General features: G+C 41.8%; 2 protein-coding genes across 2 annotated transcripts; one reads left to right on the forward strand and one right to left on the reverse strand.

The window, feature by feature from the left end:
* The first annotated feature begins 138 nt into the window (after window positions 1-138).
* On the forward strand, window positions 139-444 carry LOC104411374 (tetraspan membrane protein of hair cell stereocilia homolog). The gene has a single exon (XM_010021773.1). It carries the CDS (start codon window positions 139-141, stop codon window positions 442-444), a length of 306 nt encoding a protein of 101 aa, XP_010020075.1.
* Window positions 445-4,358: 3,914 nt separating this feature from the next.
* SRPK1 (SRSF protein kinase 1) lies at window positions 4,359-17,300 on the reverse strand. Its single transcript, XM_010021775.1, has 14 exons — window positions 17,123-17,300; window positions 15,273-15,381; window positions 14,850-14,937; window positions 14,545-14,632; window positions 12,999-13,105; window positions 12,184-12,349; window positions 11,476-11,501; window positions 10,776-10,989; window positions 10,102-10,512; window positions 8,377-8,477; window positions 7,391-7,498; window positions 6,077-6,146; window positions 5,561-5,653; window positions 4,359-4,543 (listed from the first exon to the last, which is right to left on the reverse strand). The coding sequence occupies exons 1-14, from the start codon at window positions 17,298-17,300 to the stop codon at window positions 4,359-4,361; spliced, it is 1,944 nt and encodes a 647-aa protein (XP_010020077.1).
* Between the last annotated feature and the right edge of the window lie 4,204 nt (window positions 17,301-21,504).

A 21,504-nucleotide genomic window follows, 5' to 3' on the forward strand; every position in this document is an offset into this window, starting at 1 on the left:
CTATTATCTAATCTAAGTCTCCCCCCTGCCATCTCCGTGTATCGGCTCAGCAGGTAGCTTGTGGCTGCTGGCCCTGCCCATGACAGCAGGGCTGACAGTAGATGATCTTTAAGGTCCCTTCCAACCCAAACCCATTCCATGTCTCTACTGTCATATCTCCCTCTCTCCACAGCTACTGGGCTGATGATCGGCTGCCTGATCTACCCAGACGGCTGGGACTCAGCCGAGGTGAAGCGCATGTGTGGGGGTAAGACGGACAAGTACACGCTGGGTGCCTGCACCGTGCGCTGGGCCTACATCCTCTGCATCATTGGCATCCTCGATGCTCTCATCCTCTCCTTCCTGGGATTTGTCTTGGGAAACCGGCAGGACAACCTCCTCCCATCCGATTTTAAAGTGGAAAATAAAGGTAAAGGCAGCTCTGAGCCCCTGTCCTGTTGTTGAGGGTTTTGACCCCAGCTGTTTGGGAGGACGGTGGCTTCCTTCAGTGGGAGAAGTGGGATTGCTTTAATGGGCATCCTGCTGTGTCCTGCACCATAGCGAGCCAGCAGCAGGCTGAAAAATCAGTGGAGCACAGGCAGGAACCCACATTGAGCTGAGGAGCTTCTCCCTATCCCATTTTAAATTGGTTTTATTCCTTTTTAAAAGCAAACCTTGCAAAATACACCCACACCTTCAGTTTTATACCACAACCCATTAACATTGTCATTCTCTTTTTTGTTTTACAGAAGAGGGAAACCACTGACAGAGCTGATCACCATGTAAGTGATCCCCCCGGGGTGATTTCTGCTGTTTCTCCTCATCACATATAACATTCCTATTGTATTTTGATTACTAAAGGATTGACAACTCTGTATTTTGGGCTATGGTCAGACTGGGTTTAGTTGTGGTTAAAGGGGAAGTAATCTTTGCTTCGCCTTCAGGGAAAACATAAATCCTTGCCAAGTGACTAAAAAAAGAGCTTACAGTTTGAAGTCATTCTGCACTGGGTGACAAGTGACCTTCCATCTGTTCTCAGGGACACCCAGAGCTCGACTTCCATCAGCCGTTCTCTTTAAAGTGACTTTTCCAAGAGCTTTAAACTTACTGCTGTGGATTTTCTACAATTGCTCTTCCCGCCTGGCTCAGAGCTCCCCCAGAGCTGGTTTGACAGATGAGCCCAAACTGGACTCAGGTTTTAGCTTCTGGAGTCCATCAGCAAACCAGGGAAGAGGGAAGGGATAGCGATTTGCTGCTGCTTGAGGTTTGTACGCCTTCTTTCAAGGAAATTAATTCCAAATTAAAAAGAACCTAAGTGGTTTGGATTTCGTGCATCTCCTTGGAGCAAGGGAAATCATCTGCCAGGTTGTACTTGAAAAGACCCAGCCAATTCCTAGAAAAGCTTTGGATCAGTTTCCCACTCTGGACAGCAATAACCACACGTCACCTCTTAAAGAGAGCACTTCTGGGGGAAAAACCCAGTGGGGCCACAGACCTGTGGATGGTGCCAGGCAGGGGCAACACACAGCAGTACCCAAGTAATCTGATTTAGCCACATTTCTCACCACATCCACCACCTGCACCAGCCTTTGGCCTAGAGAACATTACCCCATACAGTTCTTACCTAGTCAGAACCCACAGCAGCCTAGACTGTGATTTTTGTTTCTACTTGCTTTCATTTGTTGGTTCCTGCAGCAGTCAGTTCAATTCAGTTCTGACAAACACCTTCCAGTTTTATCCTTCCCTCTTAAAGAGTTTGGGATGGTTGTGTTGAGAATCTTTGCTAGGAAGAAAAGAGATAGAGAGACTTGGAGAAAAACATATTTGAAAATGGGAATATTCCAGCAGAGCTGCTCTGCTGTTGATTATTCTCCTCCTTTTAAAATGGATCATAAATACCAGCAACAAAATCTTCACCTGCACCCTCTCCCAGTGTCTCATTCTGGATATCAAAACTAAGTGCTTGCTAGCAAAGAAACTGCAATCATTGGGCCATGTCTCACAAAGAACACTTTCAGAGGGAACATAGGAGGAATAGGGCTCAGTCATTAAATAATCTGTTTATTGTTACGGCTTTCACAAGGAAAAAAATAAGACAAAGCACCCAAGTAGAAAGAATAAAAATGTATTTTCCTTCAGGTTTTAGACTGACACAGCAAGTACAAATCCTTTAGTGTGAGCACTTTATGGCAATTTGGAGATTTAATAAACCCCAAGCAAATGAGCACACAGTACAAGACTGAATCCTGACAGTGGCTTCTGCAGGTCTCCAACTCACAAGCTGGCTCTAGCCTTGGCCATCATGGGAAGAACCTGCCTCCTCCAGTCTGGTGTGGCAGAGGGAAGAAGCTCTTGGAGTGGAACGTATAGATCCCTTCTAAGAAAAGATCATTAATGGGCCAGTCTCAAGTGCACAGGACCAGGTGAGCTTTCCAGACAACAGAAATTGTTTGCCCTGTCAATGTATCTTCACAGTATGCAGAGAGCAGGTATTTTTGGAACCCAGTCCTGTCTGCAGTCCTGTAACAGGTATGGAAGCAACACGCAACTGGAGAATTCCACATGAAAGGGGAAAAGTCAAATCAGCAGGTTAAAACTCTTTTGGTATATGACCTTCCTTTAATTTTAGATTATATGCATAGAGAACCTGATCTACCCCTAAAAGAACATGCAGCATGATTTGCATTATAAGCCCAATCAGGCACTGGACCAGAGAAACTCTTTTCAAGTGGATTAAATGACACCAAGGTTTATGAATCAATGATCTTTACAAACCAGATTCCCAAACATTCATACGGAAGCGACACATTAACACTGGTCTGGGCAGCTTTGGCAGTGTAATCCTCTTGGATTGCATCTACGTGGCCTCCAGCATTTTCCTGCTGTGACTTCTGGCCTCTGAGAGCCACCACAAATCCAAAGGCCTGTTTGGTCCACGGTAAGGAAGTGCCTCTGAAGTCTCAATGCTGCCAAATCTTGCTTTAGAGTAGGACACACTGAATCTGTAATAGGATCAGCAAGTCTAGAAGAAGCCATCATAAAACTATCAAATGCCACAGTGATTTAATTAAAATTAACCCATTTCCTCATTATATCCAACCCCCTCTGAGCTTATATAGAAACCCCACAGAATATTTGGACTTGGGGTAACTCTAGGAACAGCTTCTAATCCAGTTCTAACTGAAAGAAGTCCACTTTTGTTACCTCTCCTTGTGCTAATGGCCTAGAAAATAAAAGGCAGTCCCATCCTGGGAAGTTCTTTCTGAAGGCCAGCACCTGAAGCAAGCGAAAGGAAAAAAAAAAGGGTCTTTACATTGGGCCTTCAAGTGTTGATTTGGAAAGTCAAGGGCTATAGTGTGGCTGTCATACAGATGCCACTCAGGAGAAAAAACTGAATGGTCAGAAATTCAAAGCTAGAGTAAACTGCCTCAGTGGAAGCCAATTGCTCATGGATACAGCAGCTGCCTCAAGCAAGGCAAAAAAGTGCCACTAAGGGATTAAAAAGAAAACACCAACAAAAAAACCTTACAGCTCACTAAAATGCTTCAAGAGTTGCCTGCAACAAGGCTCGCTCTCTGCAGCCAGAGGGTGCATCCATCTGTATGCTGAGGATTGTGCGTGGAGTCAGTTCCAGCTTTCACTTGCCACCTTTGAGGCACAGGCATTGCAGTAGAAAATGTCACCAACTTCAGAAACTACTCTATGCGGGCACAGGGAAGGATAAAGTAAAGGAGCGGGACACTTTGGAGGAAGAACTAAAGGATCCTAAAACCTAGGTTTAAATAGCTCTTTTCAAAAGGTTTAAGCAGCTAGAACTAAAGTTATGTGAGTGGAAAGCAATGAACGCAGCAGGCACCTCGAAAACGATGGAGGATTTCACGGCCTTTGCTCTACAAGGAACTAATGCCACCTTGGTGCCATCTGTTACTTCTCACCCCATTTCTGCATCAACAGCGGGAAATCGACTCCTGAGTCAGGGAGATAAGGAGGTGTTCAGATCTTCACACCCTCCCTCATATGAAGAGAGTTGAAATTTAGCTAAGAAAGCTTATCTGAGCACAGCTGAGCTCACATCTGTAACAAACAGCATGTAACAGTGAGAAGACTTACAGGGAAAACTTCATATTCTACTCAGTCTTTGGTGAAGCCCAATCAAGGCAAAACAGACGATGCCCGCTGGCTGAGGAGAGTCCCCATGGAGTCACACAAGCAACGTCAGCAGAACAGGTTAGATTTATCTAAAATCTTAGAAGCCTTGAAGGAAGAACTTCACACTGAAAATGAACAAGGATAAAGGAAGATCTGGGGAAGGGGCAGCTGGGTGCATGTAGGCTATGCTGTAAACCAGAGTGTAGTGCTGTGGCATTGGGTTGAAGCTTCTAGGAGTTAAGCCAGGGGTGCCTGAGACACTCTGCTGCTGTAGCTCGTTTCTCTGGGATCAGCTCCAACATAGGTAATAAGAAGTCTGTGAATGCAGCTGCCTCGTCTTGGGACCACTCGTATTTTTCCACCAAGACTTCAAAAAGGCCCCAGGGCTTCAGTTTGGTGATGTGCTTCAGGTCACCTGAAAACCAAGACAGACAGGTGAAGTGTGAGACATGGGAACAGAGCAGCTGAACAAAATAGGCCAAACAGCTGAACAAGACAGACTGAGCTCAGAAACTGTTCTAATAGTCAGGCACAGGGAGCATAAAATGGTAAGGCATGCTGAAGGAAGAAAAATCATACTAAACCCCCTTTTCTATCCACTTTTGAAGACTGTTCTATAAATAAACTTCCTTTAGGGCTTCTTTTTTTTTTCCCTCCTGCTATTTCTAGTCCAGTATCAGCAAATATTAACTTCATTAAATCATCAATTACACCAGTTGACATGACAGGTAACTGTGCCAAAGACTGTAGAATATATGAAACACATAGAATCACAGAATGGTTTGGGTTGGAAAAGACCTTAAGATCATCCAGTTCCATCCCCCTGCCGTGGGCAGGGACACCTCATGCTAGACCATGTTGCCCAAGGGTCCGTCCAATACATGCAGCACTGTCTGAGGAAGCAATACACTACTGACAAGAAAGGGTTTGTTTTGTTTAATAAAAGTATTATACCTTCTTCTTGAGGCTCAATATACTTCTGGGGTACTCAGGGCTTTATGATAATGGTATAATGCGTCCTGAGCAACAGGGCACAGGATGCAAGGCACTATTTGGGTGTCTGGCATGCTAGAAATGGAATACAGTTGTCTAAAGAAGGCTTCAGAGGTAAGTCAACACCTCCAGCTGACAAAGATCAGCCAAATGAAGCCAAATCAAGTCTGAAGAGGTATTTACAGTACTGTTTCTCTACCTGCTGCATTTGATCAACATCAAGATGTCAGGTACTAGGATGTAGGATACTTTGAGCAGTCAGAGAAGAATGCCTTATATTTAGCTGTAGTTTTACTTATAAAGCCTTTCATAAAAGAAAGGAAAGGCTTAAAGAGGAATCTTTGGAAGCATCTGTTGTAAACTGGGATTTCCAGCGAGGCACTTACGTATTTGGGGGAGAGGATGAGGGATAAGTGACATTTGCTTTGTTTCCTTTTACCTTTTTTGGTGAAAAACTCCTTGGAATATTTTCCTGCCAAAATGAGCTTGCGAGGTATCTTCCCCAGAAGTTCTATGATCAATGCAATGTGATCTGCAGTTTTTCAAGAGAAAAGACAATGAGATAAATCCACCCAAGACATCTCTATGCCCCAGTTTCCTTCTCTGTGATAAAAGGACAAAGACATCATCTCCCATAAAAATCACTTTGAGATCCGCTTTGAAATCAGATTACACTAAGCAATGACAAAGTCAAGGGGGAAGGGGAATAAAAAGGAAAGGAGAATTTGAGGTATGATAGTTTGAGAAGCGTGGTAAGAGAATAAGCAGTAGGAGGAATGGGAAACACCAGAACAAGAACATGGACTTTACTGCACGGTGTGTTACCACAGAGCACAGTTGGATCTTTTTGCAAGGAGGCTTTGCATTGCTAACTCACAAGAGAAGGCTCATTCTGAGGAAGCAACCATTGTATTTCATGTCTCATTTTAAAAAGAAAAGCCTTTGACAAACATACCTTCATCCCGTGAGTAATCCTCTCCGGAATGAGGCTCAAACAGATAGTCTCCTGTTGCTAATTCAAAGGCCTGAACAAAGAGAAAGGAGCATGTTAAATCACTTCAATACACCTCACACAGGCAGATGTGCTGCAGGAAAACCTGCAGAATTCTGGTACACTATTATCATCTTAAGATGTGCAATTACTTTGCAACACTTTGAACTACTGCATTAAAAACCATCCTAGGTATAGCTAGGATAAAATCTGCATCAAGTAATCCTGTGTGGAATGGTACAAAGGCATTTCACACACTCAGCCTGTTTGCCTCAACAGCATTTTGCAAAATAATGCAATGTCCAAACTCTAGATTGGTGTTTTTTTGTTTTTGGGGTTTTTTTTAACAAAGTTTCTCCTCTGTCCCCAAATTTTGGATAGAAAAAGACCTTTTTCAAACAGTTAATCTCTGAATATTTTTCTGTAGATACCAAACCATGTTTTCAATGAGAAAAACATTTGCATTCATTTCAACTCACCATTCCTAAATTCCAGGACAGAACCCCTGACCTGTATTCTTAAGTTTTCTTTACAGACTGGTGTTGTCAAACTATTCAATCAGGCACTTGGAATAACCACTGCGTAATTCTGGCCACACGTTCTGCAGAGTCAACACAACCCTATCACATACTTTTCTACACATTCATCCAAGACAGTGAAAATTATTTCACTCGCTATTTTCCAAGCTTAAAATATAAAAACCAAGCTTGGATTTGCAGAAGAAACAGAATGAAGACACCAGAGGCACACGCAGCAACTGGCTAGACTGATTTGGTTTTTTAATTACCATATTCCACATTTGCCAGCTACTGCAGGAACAGCTTCAGCCTCATCTCAGCATTACTCAGATTATACAATTATTCCAAACACGCAGAGGATGATTAAAATATGAAGTTTTTGCCATTCATTACAATGAAATATGCAGAAGATAATTAAAATATGAAATTGTATTGAAGACATCTGTGAAACAGTGCTGGATGCAGCAGAAAGGCTCTTGTCTTCAGAACTGCATAGTTGCCTTGTTTTTCCAGTCATCTTCGAAATCTGCTGGTGCTGTAGAACAAAACTAACTTTTAAAAAGGAAAGCCACACATGGCAAAGAAAATAAAGAAACCACTCTGGTATGGAAACATGGTAGTCAGCAAGTCTGGAAGTTGGCTTAACACCTGGGAGGGGTTTTTGTCAGGCTTGGTTAGTAACTCAGCAGCGCAGAGCACACACGAGCTGCCCCGTGTGCTCCATGGAAGCAGTTAGAAATCCCCTAGTGACAGCACTCACCATACATGCTGTGCTCCAGATGTCAGCAGGGGTGTTATACCCTGATCCTATCAACACCTCCAAGGATCGGTACTGTCTTGTCTGGATGTCTTCAGTGAAGTGCTTGTGCTAAACAGAAGAAATGTTTTACTGAACACTTGTGAGACTTTACAAGAGGAGAATCAACAACTTGGAAGGCCAGAGCAGATCAAAGCTCATTCCCATGATATTTCATCTGAATTTTACATCCTCATTCAATATTTATCTTCCCACAGATATTGTTCAAATGCTCTACATGAGACACTCGAGTCCAGCAAACCACAAAAACAGCATAAAGGAAGACTGAGAAGCTGCACCCTCTCCTATGCGAGCATGACTCAGCTACCTTGAAGCAAAGCAACACCAATGTAAGAGACCTCCCTGCCACATACTACAAGCCTGACATGCAGTTCTGAGTTTAAGACTCATCTCTCCCATACCATCTGAAGTATTTTGCCATTTAAGCAGCCAAGAAAAATAGACATTTCTTCTACATGAAATGTCAAACATCTAAAAGCAGAACAGCACAAGCAAAGAATAAAACTATGAGTCTCTTTCATGTGCTGATGAATCGACTGAAGAGGTTTGACAAGCTAATGAACTACAGCACCAGCACATCAGAGGGATTGTTTGCAACTTTCTCATTCTCCAAGAGCACAACAGACTCCTTCAGAAGTTTCACATATGCAGATTTCTACACACTGTATGTGTCACTGGTCACAGGTGTATCACAAGTCATCTAACGACCACTGTGGCACCCAGAACAGAGGCTGAAATGATTTGTTAAAGGATCATTTCTTTCTTTGCATCCCTGCTCACGTCTTTTTCCCCCCAAAGCAGTTTCAAACTGTCACCACCTTCACAAGCAGGTCTAAGATAGATCTATTTTGGAGATTCTTTTCCATCTTGGCATCCTGTGAATGAATTATCAGGTTTAAACAATCAGTGTGAAAAGATTGAACACTTACCACCCAGCAGGCATTTCCTAGGTCAGCTATCTTCACTTTGAGCTTATCTGCATTCTTGGGCTCAAGAGGATTAAGAAGGAAATTCCCAGCAGTTGATTTTCCTAGAGGCAACACGTACAACAGCTGATTAAAGCTACATGGACAGTGTCACCATCTGCCACCCAAATCCTACTGCACTCCCCCTGCACAAGAAAGGTTTCACAGATCAGAACTTTCCCCTCTCCAAAGCCTGGGTATAAAAATCAGCATCAGCCTGCACTGTGAACAGCTTCCACTAATCAGGACCCAAGGGGTGTTAGAAAGCAGGAGGACAAGTAAGTGTATGGAAGGGGGACTGTTTCCAAGGCTCTCTGCACAGCCTTAAAAAGTCTGTTTCTAGACAGGACAGATTTAAATAAGGGCATTGCCAGAAACAAAACAACCCTCTCAACCCTTAAGTCTTCCTAAATCTTTGAAGGAGGAGACTATTAGAGCATCCTTCTGACGTACCCATCACTCACTGTTGCAATACAGTTTCAAGAGTTAAAAACCTGGGAAAACCATAGTGACACAGCAGGGAGCAAAAATATGACATCAGTAAATTACATCCAGCTGAAGCTCTAAAACTTCGGAGAGCTGTGAAAAGCAAAAGACACCTTATCTTATCTAGCAGGGGCTTCCAACCAAATGCAGCTCAAGTTTAAGTTTCACTTGCTACTTTTCATCCCTGCAATTTTCCAGCAGTAATCTGCCACTAAAAGGCTACAGGAAGGTTTTCAGGAAGAACTGTAGATGTTAGTTTCTCCTTCCTTCTCCAAACAGATACACTGTGCCTGATCTTGACTCAAAGTGCAAAAGGACAAGTTTAGCGATACATTCAAGTTTTTTTTAACACAGACACTCCTGGAACGTGTTTCAGCTGCTGCTCACCACTGTGTGGCTTATGCTCTCCTAAACCTCCAAGACTTACTGTTTTTTCCCCACAGAAACAAATCATGTTTAAATGAAAGCATTAAAGAGGGTTTTTTCCCTATCCTGTATAAGCTTTGTTTCAGTCAGGCTGCATTTCCAGTTCTGGGAGAGCATTTACTTATATTAAGTAACTGAGAGGAGTTACCTGTGCTCCATGTTCAGAACTATCAGAACACACTGAACAGTATTTATCCCATAATTTAACAGCCAGTGACTACTTGTAGACTTACATTTCTAACAATGAAAATCATGTAAGCAACACCTGATACAAAGGAGAAAACATTCCTATACTGAAAAACAAATGTACAGGTATTTAAAAGTGGGAATACTTATGCATTCAATAGTCAAAACTACAACTGGAAGCTACAAACAATGAATGTCTCAGAGTAGGACTGTCACGTTAATTACTCCTGGCAGGAAAACACTCAAACAGATGGTTCTGATCACTTCAAATCTAGATTAGATGTTAGGCAGAAGTTCTTCCCTGTGAGGATGCTGAGGCACTGGCACAGGGTGCCCAGAGAAGCTGTGGCTGCCCCATCCCTGGCAGTGTTCAAGGCCAGGTTGGACACAGGGGCTTGGAGCAACCTGCTCTAGTGGAAGGTGTCCCTGCCTGTGGCAGGGGGTTGGAACTGGATGAGCTTTAGGGTCCCTTCCAACACAAACCATTCAGTCTACAAAAAAAGAGGTTCCTATTAATACCGTGGAGTGTTGGAACACAACTCTCCCGCACCAAGGAGAAAGAAGCCCGTTCTTACAGGATTCCTCTTATACCTTTGTTGTCTGATGGGTTATTATTCTCATTCTCATCCTCTGAAGGTATTTCTTTTTGGATGCTTTCTTGAAAATGGTTAATCTCCTGCTCCTCTTCATTGGATGTGGGCTGACACACCATGGAATCTTCTGAAGCTAAGGGTACAAAGGAGTCCGACATTGCTTCTTGAGGCCTGTTCTCCAAGTCACCATTACGCTGACTGTAATCACAACTACGCAAGTTCTCCTTCTGTGTAAGAGGGTGATGACCACAGTCATTGGCATTATGAAGGTCATCCTCAAGTCGCACCGATCCTTGATTGCCAGGGTCTGGGAAGTCCGTCATTTGTACCACTCCATTGCAGTTTATTTCTGTTAAGCATTTTTCCACACTGCTTTCCATTAGAACAGATTGCTCCTGTACGACTTCAGCTGCAAGAGTGGAAAAGAAGACCATAGTCTAAACAAAGTAATAGCTGAAGCTGTTCAAGGGAGCTCTGCTCTCAGAATTAGGAGGCTCTCAACATGTAATTTATGAATTCAGTTTGTAATAGGAAATGTCCTAGCCTCTTTAGGTGGGCATAATGCAATGGGAACAGGTTCAGTAACAGCCACCTCTACTAAAGGTGCTCACTCATGCCAGCACAAATGAAAGGACAACACTGTGCTACTTCAGCAATACTTTATGTCCATACCTGTCTTTTTGCTGGCATTTTCCTCTGGTGGGCTAACTTTTATGAGCATTTCCAGAGGGCTCTGAGCTTCTTCCTCTTCTTCAGGCTGTGCCTGTCCAGGGCTTGCTTCCTTCTCCATTTCTTCTATCTCTTGCATTCGCTTCTCTAACAACTCAGCCTGTCGTTTCTGCTTCTTTTTCAACTTCTTTTTCTTATTCTTTGACATTTTGTCAGCCTACGTGGAAGCAAGCAGAGAAATTGGACTGAACATTTTGTAGTTCAGCAAATCTAAAATGCATCAAGTTTAATTTATTTTAGAGCTGAGGAAACAGTCTGGGATGAGAACTCTGGAGACAGTTCTTCCCAATAAAAAGCACACATTAAGGTTTTTGGAACAGTTGTCTATGGCTCTTAGTGCATTTCTGTCCTAACCTGAGAAACCTGTAGTATTCTCCAGATGAGGAATTACAGACTCTACAGAATAAAGTCACCTTCACAACAGACCCTGAGCCCACCAAAAAGACTACTCGTTCTGGTGCTACATGAGCTACTACTACTTACATCTCCAAGACCACACTGACTGCTGCCTGTGTCTGACAAACACAAATCGTTTTTCCTTCTGATACAAGGTTGCTTTCCCTTAATGTTGACTGCATTATGAAAGGATGCAGTAGATACTCTAAGCACATGGATACTTACACGTGAAAATTATTACACTTACTGGTTTTGGTTGTGGTGCAGTGCTCACTGAAAGGGAAAGGAAGAGCAGTAAATTGGTATGTTTGTAGTAAAAAACTGCAACTGTATTCTTATCTTAAGGGTAAGCTTTCTGCTATGTTTGGTAACATTTAAAAGATACCAAAAGATGTTACTTGGAAGGCTCATTTTTCTACAGAAGTACAAGAAGAATAAAAAGAGAATAACATTAAATGCGTAATTAGAATTCCAGAGAATAGACTTGCTTGACTGATATCAAAGACTTAAAGTTCCTGTCATGCAGGTTCATTTACTGCATCTATTATGCATTTTACTAAAAAGAAAATGCAAACCAAAGCATTAAAATAACAAAGTTCATGGAGCTTCCCTAAGCTATGCTACGATGGGCTCAGCTAAATGTTGGGGTTGTAAGATTATGACTAACAGAGCCTTCCAACACACTGCAGTTGTTCTTTGCAACTAGTCACAGGTACAATGGATATCACGAAGAGAAACACAAGGAACTGGGATTGAGAGGAAGGTGCTCTCAGATCTTTAGGGATGTTGCATGTTAAGGAAGCCATTTCTGTTACAAGTTTTCTAGACTTCTGCAAACTAACACCAGGTAAATCATCTTTTTTCCACCGTACTCAGCAGGTTTCCTCTAGTGTGAGTAGTGATAATTTGGGGATTTGTGTGGGAAATAGTACCAATTTTCAGGAAAAAAAGTTACCTGCAGAGCCAGATGGTGGGGGAGCCCCAGATCTCTGCCACTCTGTTGCTTCTGCAGCCAGCCTACGGATGTACTGGTCGTTCACACACAGAAGAATGTTCTCAGGTTTAATGTCAGTGTGAATGATTCGACACTTTGTGTGCAAGTAATCCAGACCCTGAAGAACCTGCAGAGGAGGAAACTGATCCTTAGAAAAAGCAAAGAATGAGCAAATGCAGAATGAAGGGAAAATGCAAAATTGCCTTGGATGACCACTGAAGCTGAAGGGCTTCTGTAAGAATAGTCCAGATTAGAGCTAATGTGATCAGTGGTTACTACTCAGTTCCAGGAAATAGATTCACACACAGATTTTAGCTATGAACTTAAACTACTGTCTCTTAATCACAATTGAAAATCTAATCTTAACACCCTACAATAAAATCATGTTTTCCTCCTCCCCACCACTTCACATGTAGGTGTGTGGTACTTCTTAGGCAACCATCCAGTATGAAGAACAGGTTTCTCTTGCTCTTCCCATCATTAAGCAGCATATTTACTGAGACAGAGTTTAAAAGAAAAATACTTGCACTTACAAGGAATAACCAGGGTAACAAAGGTTAAAAGCAAAGCTGGCCTCCCACTGTGGTTCAAGTGTCGGAGAATAAGTATCTGTAGCAGGTTTTCGCAATAGAGAAAGGAAATATTAACCCAAGAATGACTTTTTTGCATTAGAGAGATACCAATGATTTTTGTTTTCTTTGCTCTGAGAAGGATTAGTGAAAGAGTTCTCACTGGGTTGAGTGGAACAGTGCAGTCAGAACTGAACTGGAACTGACCTGTTTGATGATCTTTTTGACACAAGGGAGTGGAAGCCCCTGGTAATTTGACTTGATGATCCATTTCAGAAGATGATGCCCTAGGACTTCAAACACCATACAGATATCTGGAGCTCGGTCAAGGAAAAAGATGGATATCCTGAACCAAGGAGCCCTGAAGTCCCAGGACTGAGGATCAAAAGAAATCCATACCAGTTAAATGCTTTGTATTAAAGAACTCTCATCCTTCTGACACAAGCTGCCTTCCTTAACAGTACCATCCTGTGCTACACATCAGTGTTGTTACCTAAAGCACAGAGGGATGGAGATGGTTAGGACAACGGCCCTAACACAGCAGCAGCAATCTCCTGCTTTGAGTGAAAGCCAGTTACACAAGCAAGAGTGCATTAGTAGCTCCTGCTAGTATTGAGACAGCTTCCAGCCAACAGCGTACATTTTGGAACAACCTAGGCTCCTGCCTCAGGCGAAGCTTTATGCCAGTTCATTCTGTACCAGCACTACCTCAAAAGATAATAAAATTTGCATTTCATAAGTTTCCTTTGGAACGTTCTCCACCCTCCCTTGCCTCTTTGCAAGCAAAACAAACTTTTGACAAGCCTCGACTTCAGCAATATTTACATTATCTGCCTTTTGCCTGTAAGTTCTGAACAGCTACAGTCACTCCAGTGACATCTTATTGTGCCTTTGCTTTAGAAGCCAAACTTCCAGGAGTTTATTAGGCTGCTTTTCTTCTACACTGGCAGAAAGTGTTTCACAAGAGTGAAATAAATACAAGATGAACTCAACTTTTACTTGATGTTAAATACCAGAAAAAAAGTCAATAGAGGAAATACATTATGGGGCTACTATTTTCTAGAAGTGTTAGAAGGTTTAAAGCCTATAGCTCAATGAAATCAAATTCAAGGTAAAGTGGAAACAAGCACAAAAGCCCAACTTTCCTATTTTAAGGGTTCATTACTGGGACCTGCCATGAATCACTGCCCATGAGAAGCCTGTTCACAGAACTAGAGGGGATTTTCAGAGCAATACACTTTAAACCTCCTAACAATTTTGATGAAGTCCAAGGTAAGATGCTTTCATAACTAGAAACCCACCTTATTATCAAGTTACAGCCTGCATGTGTTTGCTGGTTTTACTTACTAATCTTAGCATTTTGTAGTGGTTTATTTCATTAAGGGGTTATTACCAGGCTACTTGTGAAACTGAGGGGTGCTGATAGAAGGGCTTTTCCCACAGAGGTACCTTGGACACTGAGCGATTCAGTCCTGAATCAGAAAGCAGAAGCAGCCACCCTCATGTTAAAATGATCTCTCCTGTTAAAAGCGTGACTAAGCAGTACAGTCTCCACCTCTTGCACATATTATGTCAGGCTGAATGATCCTTCTCGAGCTGAGCAGGCAGTTCTGAGGCAGGTAATTCGACAGCAGGTATCCTTGGGCACTGAAAGGGCTGCCTGGGCATTGCTCAGCAGCCTGATGTGACAGTTAGTTACCCAGAGAACTCCTATCTTTATGCAATTCTTTGTCTTTGTTCCTCAAAAGGATACGAGAACCATTAACTCCTGAAATCTTGAAGTCATCTAATAACTGAACAACTCTCTCTTTACTTGGATCATTTGGATCACTGTTGCGGACCTGCAGAGAAAATAAAAAAGGTTTGTGTTTCTTGAGATAATTACCAGGCAAGAACATATCTTGAAGTCAGATCAGCTGCATTACTGTTAGGTTCCTCTCCAAATTCTCTGCAGCTATATCATCCAGAATCAAACATGATAAATGTGAACTCCCCCAAATTAATTAAAAAATAAAATAAAAATAATAAAACATTAGAACCCCACTCTTGAACACTCACCGATTTTAGCAACTTGATTTCATCCAGTGCTGTTTCTGTGTAGTGCTCTGCACTCTTCACCACCTTCATTGCCACAAATCTCCTCCCTCTACACACACACACAGAGTAAGTAAATTGGAGACTGTTAACACTCAAAGAACTTAATTCTCCAGGGTTATACTAATTTTTTTGCATATAAGAGAGCTACTTATTTAAAGCATCATGGAAAAATAAGGTTTAAGCACTCATGAAGATTGTCTTTGTGTCTTTTTTAATAGTCATTTCTCATAAAATAACAGGTCAGAGACTGCCAAGCACACAAGCAGTCTTTCCACATACATGGTTTGTTCTGTTAATTCCCTCCTGCACACTTGCCTGCACAATATAAAAGGAAACTCTTGTGTTAGAATGTGCATTCCCACCAGCTACAACAGAAAGACTTACTGGATGTCCCAAGCTAGCCACACAGTGGAGAAGTGGCCCCATCCAAGCTTCCGAATCACATGGTATCGTCCATTGAAGAGATCTCCTATTTTCACCAGGTGATAACCACCTAGACAAAACAATGGGAATGTTATATGAAGGGACCTCACAAGCACTGAAGAGCAGGTCTGTGGAACAAGCATCACAACCTCAGGAAGACTTGATGTGTTTTACTTTTTAAATCATATAAACAAATGCAAATATTTCTTTAACTGGATCTCACTGGAATAAATATAAAGCATGTCAGAGAAAGAGCTGTCAACAGCCCTCTAGTTGACTGAAAAGCTTTAATATAATTGAACCAGAATGACTGAGTTTTCCTCCTTTTTTAATGTAGGTCATCGCTGCAGCACCACAAAAGAGTATTTCTTCAGAAAGCATCTGAAGTCTGCTGGGCTGGGCACCTTTGGAAAGCACTGCTTCTGATGTTCAGTAGCAGAATCTTACAGCTGAATACCAGCAGTGCTCTGTCCTCGTAACATGAAAGAGAACTGAACTCAAGACCCCAGTGGAGTTCCCCCTGCAACTGCTTTCCTGACTGAAAGGCACTTTGACATTTAACATGACTGCAAACAGGAAAGTCTCCTCCCTGTCCCCCCAGTATTTCTCAAGCTGCTGACTATGCAGGAGGATTCCATGACAGAAGCAAAGACACAAAGACATAACGGAATCTACAGAAAACAGAATGCAGAGGATAAACTGTGACTGTTAAGGTGTAAATTTTTGCCAGAACCTGGAATTACACCCGATTCCAGGCACATACTATTCAATTGTGGTGAGCAAGTACCACCCATGAAACATGTGCTTTGACAGGAAGATTTGCCTCTCTTGATTGACTGGTTCACAAACAAGATGCAGAATTACTACCCATTACTTCATCAGCTCCAGCAGCAGAAGTCCCTTTTCTTCACCTGAAGATTTCAGTTACAACAGTGACAGCTGTACTGACTGCAGTCACACAATGGCTTTTTCTTCTTCCCACTTGCTTTACAACTAACAAAATCCCACAAATACTTGGGTAGCACGCTAAAAGTAATACAAATGCTTTGAAGTAAAGCACTGAAGAAGAAGAAACATTGCAATTCAAGTTCCTTGTGCTATTCTACTTTGCATTTTTTATACACGTATATGGCATTTGTTACATGCTTCTCCCTGTCTTTGTATTTAAAAAGTATCACAGAAGTAGTCTTTCAAAGCACTTAGAGGTAGGGGCACATATTCAAGTGTCTAGTAACTGATGAGTTGAATTTGTCTGATCAGTGTTCTGACATTTTTTAAAGTATTTGCTATGTTAAAACCAGCCTGACCCTTTTGATATAGAATTATATACTGTGATATTTCCATTTGCTCTGTATTTAGTTTCTACTTCAAGAAAGAGTGGAAGACTGTATTTGCAGACACAAAGTTATCTGAAGAATGGATACAAAGATGATCTTCAAAAGAAAACAATGAAGAATTTGCAACTGATTTGAAGGATTTGAAAGTGTCCTTTTTCTGATGAAAATCAGTAAGGAATTGAATGCCTACTTGCTTTTACCAATTCTGAAAGCCCTCTGGCACAGAGAAAGAGCTAACAGCTTTAAACACACACGTAAAACCAGCTCCTACTCAAATCCTGACTGACAGCAGAGGGAACCCTGGAAAATAGTTTCTCCTTTATAGGTTAGCTTGAAAAACATTACTATTGCCATACAGTTCCAAAGAACATTTAAAGTAAGAGGGAGTCTATTTTCATTCTCTGTAGTAGATGGAAAAATGAAGGAAATTCTTGGTTACACTGAAAATCCTGTACGAAACAGGCAAGTTCTCACCTTTACAGTAATCATTTGGATCCTCTTGTTCATCATCATCTGATCCCAGGATTTCTTCCTCTTGCTCTGGAATATCATTCTCTGAATGAGCAGCAGGGCCCCGATGCTGAGTGTCGGGTCTGAAAGAGAACACACTGCATGTCTCACACACGTTACTCTTCAGTTCAGTAGATTTCATTTCACGTGAGGGATTGCTGATAACAGAGGAGATGCAATTATCAGCCTCCAGAAATCTATTTTCACATTTAAATGCTTTTACTCCTAACCTAGTATAAAAGTAGACACAAACAACTTTTCAGATACTAGCAAGAAATACAACTTAATGCCCTAGATTCATTTTTACAGTGGAACAAAAAAAAAGACTGGACAAGAGAGCAAGTTAAAAGCTTAGTAATCCACCAACATGTTACTGAACCCCTTCTCAGCTTTTCAGTCAGTGAGGACTTCTCTAAAGCAGATTTATATTTTAAGATGCTGCTGCATATAAAACCTGAAGATTTAAATGCTGGTTAATGTTATCTTAAAGACTAACATCAATTAATTTTTATTCCTTTGGAAAAAAATTAAACTGGTGTTTTAGAACTTGCTCCTGTTGTTCCTTTCACCTTTGAGATCAAACAAACATTTAATGATCCTTCTGCTTCTAAGACTTCAGAAATCTAAACCCCACAATACTGTGCTGGATTTCTCCTGCTCTCAGTGTGGTGGGCTGCATCCCTAGTCTGTCTCTTCACCAAAGGTCTAAAGTTGGTGACAGTTGTCTGAGCTGTGGTGAGTGGGAATCCACAAAGCAGATGTTCTGTCAACCCTTCCGAGAGCTTGTGACTGCAGATGGATTGACACCAGGCACCAAGGTGGTATTTTCTTTCCACTCCCACATTTATAAATAAAAACAATTTTGTGTGTTTAACTTTTGCCAAATGTGTTACTCCAAGTTCCTGTTTGTGAAGATCACATTGGCAAAGGCTGCTTCATTGCTCTCAAGCATTTTCGCTGTGGCTGAGTTACCTGAGCTAAGACATCCCCACATCCCCTGTACCCCAACTGCTCCTCCATGGTAGCACACCACTTACAGCCAAACAGCTCCTGAAATGATAATACTAAATCAGGTAAGTTATTTACCTTATGTCCTGGGTTCAGCATTACAGGGAATGTCTACAAAGTTTAATCTTCACTATCCTTTTGTTCAAAGCAAGGACATGAAAACAATGCCTACAGCCCATTTGCATTATCAAGGTTTCATGGAAAAACACTGCAGGATACCAACACTGAGCTTTTCTTAGAAGTAGGAGATATTAAATAAAGATGGAGTTGTCCAAAGAGGTGGGCAACACCTTTCTTTACAGCAATGGATGTGGATATGCTAATGCATGTGGGCTTTTGGATCAGTTCTTGTAACTTATAACCAAGTTGGAGCCCTGCACATCATATCAGGGCTGTCCCACTAATCTTATTCTACAGGACAAACTTAGTATTTAAATTTTGAGTAGTTATACGGCAGAATGAAGGTTCAGCATTTACCTACAACACATGCACTCTGCTGAGACTTCATACATTAAATAGATTGCTACACATTAAGGCTATGGCCATCTTAAATGTCTATGGAGCATAGAAAGGAAAAAAATCAGCATTCCAATCTGATCATAACTGAATTTGTAGCCATTTACAATCTGGAACTGAAGTTCATTAAAGCAAAGAGGAGCTACAAAGGCCATCCTGGGCACAAGTAAACCACTCACCACTTACTTTCAGTCTGTTGCAAGTCCTGCTGATACCTTAATTCAGATAGAGATAAGCAACACAGATTAGTGATCCTAAACCATAAAACAAGCCTGCCAGACAGTCCATTCACTGCTGCCAGGCTAATAAGACATATTAACCACCCTGTAGCTTGATCCAGCCTCAGATATTTAGTATTTCGACTTTCTGCCCCCCTGAGCCACAGAATTACAAGTCAGGGGTGGGTAAAAGGAAACTGGGGAGGAAAGGGAAGTCTTGGAGGTAAAAATGCTACTTTACAAGCTGCATGCCTTTGGGGACGACTAAACTACAAATAAAGTCAGACTGAAGAGCAGGCAGCAAAGGCAAGAAAGGCGCTATGGACAGAATGGTTGAAGGGGAGACTGGATGCTCCCTATATAACAGATCCTATGGACAGGGTAAAGTCAGGAGGCAGAATTGGATAGAAAGGAGGATTTAAAGGCAGTAGCCACACCCATAGCATAAGTAGTAAAGAGTATTTCTCCAAACACCATTTAAAGATTTTCACTTTTGTAACTCTGGAAGATCTAGGGGTTCGAGTGGATTCAGAAGAAAATTAATCTGAAGAACCACTGATGCAGATGGAAACATCAGGCCACTCTGCAGCCTGAGTGCTTTGCAATAGTAGTAATTTAATGCATCAAGGAAGAAGTTACTGGAAGCACTAAACCCACTCTCTCAGAAAGAGCTGACGAATCGTGCTGCTGACAGCCTTGTACCTGGCACACCCTGTAGTCTGCATCTGAGGCTGTCCTGGGGACCCAAAAGCATTTTACTTCTATATTATCATCTATTATACCAACTATGTGATAATGAGCCACATTCAGGTCACATACATTTCTATGGTGCTGTTTCCTTTATGAAGTCACCACCAAAACATGTCTCATTCCTTTCCCTCCCTGTGAACATTCATTAGGTGTTACTACATCCCACCACCTTTTTCCCCCCAAAGTGACCATGTCAACTGCAGAGACTTGAGCAGTGCAGAATGTGTTAATATCAAAGAAAAACAGATACACAAAACCACAACCCTCATCCATCTGCTTCCTCACACACACAGTACTCGAAAAGGCACAAAAGGCTGCTAAAGACAGCAGAAAAATCCTTACTCTGTATTCTAAGATGACAACTGAAACAGCTGCCAGCAACACTGCAAAATGCACATAAAATATATCAAGAGCCTAAAAAATGGTTACACATCAAAAAAATCAAGTGTTCTGGGGTACTTTCTTGCATAGCCATCTCTGTTCTACTTAAGAACATCTTGATCACCTTTTAGTTTTGCTCTCTCAATGTGCTATTTCATCATCAGAATTCACTGGATTTGCAGGGTCTCTCTACAAATATAGAGCAATATTTTACTTAAGGAAAACAAGGTGGAACAGCAATGCTACATCTTTTATGGAGTGTGTTATTCATATCTAACCACATCCGTATCTAGACCCTCCCAAAAGTCCTTATTCCCTCAGGAATGAAAATGAAGAAGTGCAAATTCATAAGATAAAGAAAAAAAACTGAAGAGGGTAACATACCTGCATGAAGCACGGCCTCCCATTGATAAAGATATTCCTGAAGACAGCCCAATAGTTTTGGAAAGAGCCATTAAAACCCAGCTGCCACACTGGTCAGGAAGAGGGGGACATCAAGGGCAGGCGGAGGGGCTGGTTCTTCTCGAACACAGCAAAGCTTTGTGCAAGAGTGAGGGAGAAGAGGGATTTGCCTCCACCACCTAGCTGCAGCTGCACAGCACTGCATTGCAGGTGAAGGGCCTTGCAGCAAGGCTGGGGGTTGCTCTCAGCTGATCTCCCTGCAAATTCAGTCATGTTAGGGGTTGAGCATAAAGAGATTCATCTCCTTCTCTTGATGTTTACACCCCGTCTCAATCTTCCCTCTAATGAAATTAGAAATTCAGTCAGATACTTCATTTCATCTTCCTGAACAGCCGGTTTTATTTGCCTATTCAAAAGTCCACTGCATTCAAAGCGTGGAGATGGAGACAAGGATCGTGGTAATTGCTGACGGTCCAACCCTTTTGATACAGGAATAAACAGCACAATCACACAGGAGAGAAAGGGCCTTCAAAGTAAAAATTAGTTTTCTGAAGTAATTCCAAACCTCCCCATCCAGCGTTACACACAAAACTGATCCTTTATGCTTAAAAGTAACAAAACAAGCAGGCGAAGCAGTCAAATCTTCCTTAAAAAGAATGTTTTTCACAGCATTAGGCACTTAACATCATCCTCTGATGTAAAAGAATTAACCAGCCATTTCCTGTGCCTGTTATCCTGATTTATGCAAGTGATTGGGGAAACACGTCAGCAACAACTGACATGGCAAGTAGTCATTTAGAGATTTTCCCTGCTGGGGAGGACTGTGTATTAGTGAAAGACACTGTGAAGCTGGCTCTGCAGTTTTAAACCAAGGAGAATTGGATTCATCTGATCGTAGATCTAGAATATTTTCACCTTAAATTAATGTTCAAGTTTCAGTGAGCTTTTAACAGCTTCACAGTGCCAAACATTAGAAGAGGTATTAACAACATGCAATATTTTCCACTGTAGACAAGATTTTGCTCCATGTTGATTGAATCCGTCACCTGACAACTCTGTTCCTCTCTGCAG

Source organism: Nestor notabilis, unplaced genomic scaffold (genome assembly GCF_000696875.1).
Source record: "Nestor notabilis isolate BGI_N333 unplaced genomic scaffold, ASM69687v1 scaffold6129, whole genome shotgun sequence".
Lineage (NCBI taxonomy): Eukaryota > Metazoa > Chordata > Aves > Psittaciformes > Psittacidae > Nestor > Nestor notabilis.